Below are 6,947 nucleotides of genomic sequence, written 5' to 3'. Positions count from 1 at the left end.
TTTTCATATTTCGAATTAATTCCGATGGCATAGATCCTTTTCTTTGACATGAAAGGGCATTTGTTCACTGTTTATCCCGATTGCTCCACATGGATTTAGAGACATCAGTTTGGAATTTTTGTATTTCTCCTAAATCTGTTTTAATAATAATGATGATGGCTTTTAGTTGAATGCCCCTCTCACTCTCTCTTTACATGGTGCTCCTGTGTGATGCTTGCTGCAGGTGTCAGTCTGACTGTAGCCGGTAGGAGGGACTTGATGCTCCAACTTCTCATTCGGCGCCTCTCTGCTCCAGTCGTCCTGGTCCTGCTTGGAGAGAGACGACGGCATCAAGCAGCAGCAGCAACAGCCAGCACGGCATTCCGGGGGGAAAGACCATGCATTTTGGGCTGAAAGGACGACCGGAGCCTCACGTTATTTCGTTTCCTTATCTGTGATTTTGGATTTTCTTTTTTTTTTTCTTTTTTTTTTTTACCCTTCCCCACCCCCTGTCTCTCCTTTTCACCCAATCTCTGACGCGCAAGGACACTACAGCATCGCTCCACGGCAGATAGACGCGCACATAGAGCCTCCTCTGTACAGACGCACCACCGCCACCCTCCTTCTGTCCTACCTTCCTTCCTCCCTTCCACTCTGCCGTTTTCGGTATCTAACCCAGAGGACATCGGGACCTCTTCTCCACCCCCCCACCCCACCCCCTCACTTTCAACCCGGAGACATGGATCTATGGTTTCATTCGATCCGGATTTGCTGGTGGAGGGTTTTATTCCTGATGAGTGTTTTCCAGGACTATCTGAGCTCCATGCTGGACTGCCCGCCGACCTGCAGCTGCTCTCAAACGGAGATCTACTGCAATAAATCCGACAACGGCAGGTTCTTCCCTTTACTCGCCCTGCAAGACACCGGCACCAACGGGACCACCGTTGACATAGCAGAGTTATTCAAAAACATCTCCTCCATGTAAGTAGATGCGCAGCACGCCGCGCGCTTTGGCAACACGTTTGCGTTTTCTCCTCCGCGAGACTGTCTGTTGCATCTCCCCCCCCCCCCCCCCCCCCACTGATCTGACTTGTTGGCTGATTTTTACGCGGATTATTATTTCTTACTTGGCACTTTTTTTACTCTCTCTGTTTGTTAAGTATCCTATTTAAAAAAGAACACCAGCGGGGGTGATCTGTCTTGCTTAGAGGCAGAATACACTCATTCCGTGTCAAATCCTCCGCATTATTTAGTAAAACTACCTGATCTTTTTGTAGTGATTGTCAGTGGTTGCGTGTGTGTGTGTGTGTGTGCGTGCGTGCGTGTCCTCATGAAGTTGACCCCCGCCGCAGCGGCATCCCGCAGGCCTGCGTGTTGCAAAACGACTGAAGGATGTTGCGGACAAAAGCGCAGACCCACCCGCTCGGTACCGCCGGCCTCGTGCGACAGATTGTGCCAAATGAAACGGAACTAAATGGCGCAGAAGGGTCGGCCGGTCGTCGTGTCCGCCCGCGTCCTCCGAGACCCGGGGAAAAAGTTTGATTATGTGCAACATGACGTGGGGGTCCATTGGGGACGGGTGGGGGGGGGATGTTCAGAAACGAGTGCCCCCCCCCCCCCCAGAGAGACTGACATGTAGCAGGATGGTTTCAGGGGATTCATGAAGGGTTTGGTTCATACTGAGACGACCTCCCCCCCTCCTCCCCTCTCCCTTGATAGTAGCCTACATTTCCATTCTGCCCCCCCCCTTTCTCTCTTCCCCTGGCATCGATCCTTCCTGCCAACATCAAAGCTTTCTTTCTTGAAAAGTCAGAGCTTGGGCCTTAAAATAAGACCTCTGGTGTGGATGAGGCTCATTTCCATATAAAGTAAACACATCTCCATTTAACGTGCTGTAGCCCCCCCCCCCCCCCCCCTTTCTCCCCTCGGTTAGTTTTTTGTTTATTTATATCATTCTTGTATTCCATTCACCCGTTTCCATCCATTTTGAGGCAGAACACTTCTTTCTGTGCTGTGTGTGCCACTAGAGGGAAGCCTGCGACCCTCTGTGCACACACACGCCGCGCTGGGAGCACCTCTCCGCTGCACTGGACTCCTTCACGTGACTCTGCATTGTTTCTCAGAGACTTTATTTTCTGTGTGCGCTAAACCTGCCACTTCAAAAGCAACTGAGGCTTGTAGAGAGTCAAAAGGTCAGAGGTCACTGATGGCGATAAAGATTTCCCTCCCTGTGGAAACCTGTTCCATTTTCCTATTCCAGTCATTCCAGTGGAACCATTTGAAAAAGGCACCACAGCCTTGTTTTACAATGAGCTCCAACCCGTGCACCGATGGCCGTGATGTGTGTCGGTCCCTTTGCCTTTTGAGACACTCCAATGCGATTAGACCCGGGACGAGCTGTGCATCGCATGGCCCCGCGCCAAGCAGCTCTCGTTTTCTTGCCGCTCCGCATGGACCGAACAACCTCAGGCCCACAGCAGCAGCCCAGTGACAGCCTGCCAGAGATGTGCTTACACAAAACGCATATGATGTCCAAACATTAAATTAGCCCGTTTGGAGAGCATGAGTTTATTATTTGGCTTCAAAGCATCGTGCCGACAGTGTGTTTAACATTTAATGTGCCTCTGACAATTGAACGGTATAAACGAATGTGTGTATTTGATAATAGCAGTTATTTGCTGAAAGCTAATTTATGATTGGGCCAGTAAAACATTCTCTTTAAAGATAATAACCGGTAACCATAGCGATACTGAGTAGTCAGCGATCGAGGCCACGTTCGGCCCACAAATTGTCCTTCCCCCCCCCCCCCCCTCACTGCGGAAGGTGTTGGGTTTGTGCGTTTCACTAACGGCGGGTCTATTTCCCTCTCACAAGGGGAACGAGCAGAGAGATGGGGGCAATTTATGGAGATGGGAAAACTAGAGAGGCAACGTGGGCTGATCGGCCAGCCAAAGAGAAACTGCCACGTCCAGATAATAGTTTTTCCAGTTCTCTGCCGTTAGAGATTCATCTGAAGAGGCATCACTGTTTGAAGGGGACGCGATAAGGCCATGCTGAGATATTAGAAGCAAAATAAATGAAAAAAAACAAAGAATTGTCTCTCAGGCTCGACAGGTTTGTGTAAGTGCTTCTCCGACTGCAGGTGCTGGTGCTTTGCGGAATCCAATCAGTCTACAAACACTCGTGATGACGTTTGGCCTCATTTAGTTTCTCCGATATTTTTCACCTTTAGAAAGCGTGGTTTGAAAGAAGAGAGGACTTGAGTGTCAGGATGGAATCTGTTCAATCACTGCACCGCATGGACCGAGAGAGAAATCATCCCTCCGATCGCCTCGCTTCCTCGAGCGCATCCTTCCATCCACACCCCCGTAGTCATGCATGTGTTCGCCAACATCCATGCGATCACTCGATTAAATGATGTGGGACACTTGGTAGAAGCCACATCTTCGACGGCAATGCAACAATAAAGCAGGCGTATCATTTATTATGGACGTTATTATTATACAGCGTCTCATCGGTAATCAAGTAGTCATTAGCATAAAAATAGAAATATGGATTCTCCTTGACAGAATCTTAATAAAACATAATATACATTATCTATTCTGTAAATCTACATATAGTGAGAAAAGGAGTTCGATGTCTGTGGAAACGTTACAACTTATCTCCATATTTGTGAACAGAAACAGTGGTTGAATAAAGGGAATTATTTGACTGCTTTTATTGCAGCATTTTTGAAGATCCCCTCCACACATGTCTAAAAGCATAATCTATAAAAACTGGACTATTTGTGGCACCACATGTAGGTCAATTACTTTTAGAGGAATTCATTGGGGCCTATTAGACAAAAGGAGCCACGGTTGGCTGTTGTGAGTTCACAAAGTGCACATCTGGAACGGAGCTCAGAGACCCCAGCGACGTGAAAACACTTCATAGTGAGCAGCAGCTCAAACATCCAAGTGAATAATGCACATGTTTGAGTGCAGAGGGACTTTAAAGAAGCTGATCCATGATTAAGTAATGAGACCAATAGCGTCCTAAAATCTACACATTCCTCAACACGGCCAGTCGACACGCTGAGATTTGAGCGCATCAATCTCACTCCAACTTGAACGGCAGCATAGAGTTGTGTCCTTGGTTCCGCTAAAAAGCACAACTATGGGCGAAAAAAAGAGCCCCCGACCCCCCTGAACGTGGTGGGTCAGCATCGACGGACATGCGTCCAGACATTCACCTGCAAATATCTGTTTCAACAGAACATGTCGACAATGAGACGCATCCAGGTACAGAGCGACCAAACACCTGTTGCTTATGTATGGTTTCATTTAGCTGTCCTCTGGAGAATGAGAATGCACTTCTATTAGCTCTTACTTCTTTAATACTTTCATCAATCAAAGAGATTTATGTGGACTTGTGAAATTGCCATCTGGTTATCTGCAAACAAACTAAGACTTGCACACTCTGACATGGTTCTGTGGTTGCTGTTATTTCTGCAAATGCAGCTTGAAGATGATTGTTTGATATAAAATGTTTATCCTCGAGTCAATGAACGTCTGTCATCACAGACATTAGATTCATCTCTATTGTTCCTACTGTCAAGTGAATCTTCAAGTCACAATTTAGGAGGTTACAAGTCACTTTCAATGACGAGTCCGAAAACACTGGCTGTGGTTTGAGAAGTTTTTTTAATGTTTTCCAAATGGCTGAGCTGCTTGAAACTATCGATCGGTGGACACCCCCGGACACCATTTCCCACAAACCCCCCCCAGCGAGCTGATGCTGCCAAAGAAACCTTCTTTATGCAGGAATGTTTCCAAGGGCCTCTTCTAGGTGAAGGATGTGGGCGCCGAGTTTCCTCCAGGCTCCGATGCCGGGCATCGCTGCACAGTTTGTAACATTGAGCAGGATTTATTGGAAGTATAGAAGTCGATATTAAATTGGTTACATAGTAATATGTAATCATTGTGAAATAAGAAACATTTCTCTTAGGTTACGTAGGTCGTTTGTATCTACATAGAGAGCAGGTGGTCTCTGGATGGATGTGTGTGTTTATTCCTACATGCTTGGCACACAGGGGTGGGGGGGTGGACTTGGTCGCAATCTGTAATGATCCCGCTAGATGCCACCAGATCGCCCTTTAAAGTCAACATTTTCTCCTCCTCTTGCATAAGTTTGCAACTAACCATGGTAGTTTTAGTTTATTTGAAGCAGATGACCCATTGAGCTCCTCCTGAAAATGTTAAAATTTCACAATATCAAAGAAGACACTATATTAATATCGATATTCAGCTCTCAATTACAGACATCTGCTATTGAAACATCTGGATCTTGTCTTTAGAGGGACCTGCAACGTTGCAGTATTGGATTTCCAACATTTGGGTACGAAGGAAGATTAGCGTTTGAGCACCTCAATTGAGGGTGAGACTTCATTTTAGTTCTTACTGCGATTATTTCCAAGATGCCACTGGTACTATTTCCTGTCAGACCCTCCCTCAACGCCTCTCAAACCCACACAGGCTGCTTAACAACCTGATAGATGGGTATTTAACAGCTGCATTTGTTAAACCAAAATGATATTTGTCAAACCTCCTCAATATGAGACATCCCCCCCCCTCCTCAGCCCCCCTCCTCATCCGGGTGGTTAGATGGATGTACATATTGGAACCAGCCCTCTCCTCCACAACGCACCACGACTCCTTCCCCCCCCCCCCCCCCCATGTGTATTCATTCCCCACCTCCTCCTGTTCTTTGTCTCTGCCGTGTGACGTCTGTGATGTCTGTGTTTCGGGGGCCCAGCTCACCTGTACGGGTGTGTTGTTGCGATTCACTTTTCTTTGTCACCTTGATATTTCTCTGTGGCGGTTTATTTATTTCTTTTCGCTGTGTAGGGCCGAGATCTTTTTACAAGCCTGCGGGGGCTTCTGTGTGTGATGTGTGGTTTTTAGTGTGTTGGTATCATTTGATGGCACAAATAAGCTGCAGCTACCCCCCCGGTTACCCTCTGTTAGCTGCTCTGCCTGACATCAGCTTCTGATTCCTGCCTCATATCCAGCTCATTCAGAGCAGAAACGCCACGCTGCGTTACCTTTAATTCGGCTCTCTGTCGGTGTTTTGTTGCGTTTACCTTGAAATAAGACCCAGTAACTTTAAATTAGAAGAGAGACCTGGGCCCAAAAACTTTTTTGATTCAACCTTTTGAGAAAAAAAAAAAACAGTTTTGTCAAACTTCTAAAATATTGAATATCGTGACAGAAGGTTGAAATAGTCTTAAAGTGGAAAAATGTGGATTTTAATCTGATACAAGAGATGATAAATGCCATCTAGACTTTCATTATTTGACTTGAGTCTTGTTAAACGGCATTACAATAGACAATCAATTCACTAAAATGAATCCATATTCATTTCCTGTCCACAGGATGGCCGTGACGAGACTTCTCAAATACAAAAGGCTCAATAAAATATTTAAAAAAAAAAAGATCAAAGAAATCTGGCTAAGTTGTTGACGCCGACTTTCCGTTTTCACCAGTTTTGGGGTTTTCTGAGCTGTGGATAAATTTCCTCTGCAACAAAACATTTTATTAAAATGTAATTGTTATCTTTTGTGCTTTTGTGTGACTTTAGTAAAAAAAAAAAAGAAAATAACCAAAATACAAGCCTCTCACGCTATTTCAGAATTGGCCACAGTAGCAGGGGGCTTTTTCATTTCTCCTATTCTTAGTTTCACAAGAAAGATGCAAAAAAAACTTTCTTTGCAAGGTTCAGGTGACCGTGACGCCCCCCACTGCCTCCCACAGCCTCCCACTGCCTCCCACAGCCCCGTGGCCTCTCCCGTCCCTCGGTGTCTGGTGCTCAGGCGCCGCTGACAGAGTTGCTAAACGCACGGCCTGCCAGTCGGTCCTTACCCACAGCGAGCCCCCCTGCGGCCCCCGCATTGCGAGGCTCACCCCGGGCGCTGCGCGACGGGCTCCTCT

The 6,947-nt window shown here is 46.6% G+C and overlaps 1 protein-coding gene across 5 annotated transcripts in view; it reads left to right on the top strand.

The window, feature by feature from the left end:
• Window positions 1-242: 242 nt before the first annotated feature.
• Window positions 243-6,947, top strand: part of ntrk3b (neurotrophic tyrosine kinase, receptor, type 3b) — a 123,070-nt gene continuing 116,365 nt past the window's right edge. For 2 of the 5 annotated variants that reach the window (XM_037484165.2, XM_037484144.2), the window contains exon 1: window positions 244-960. In XM_037484165.2, coding sequence (XP_037340062.2) covers window positions 719-960 — 242 coding nt within the window. In that variant the 5' untranslated portion in view covers window positions 244-718. Of the gene's footprint in view, window positions 961-6,947 lie in introns of all 5 variants that reach the window. The other 3 variants (XM_037484183.2, XM_037484173.2, XM_037484154.2) reach the window with 2 other exon arrangements.

The sequence above is a fragment of the Pungitius pungitius genome, chromosome 4 (genome assembly GCF_949316345.1).
Source record: "Pungitius pungitius chromosome 4, fPunPun2.1, whole genome shotgun sequence".
NCBI classification, from domain to species: domain Eukaryota; kingdom Metazoa; phylum Chordata; class Actinopteri; order Perciformes; family Gasterosteidae; genus Pungitius; species Pungitius pungitius.
Note: the sequence above shows the minus strand (reverse complement) of the source record. Positions and strands in the feature narration are given on the sequence as shown.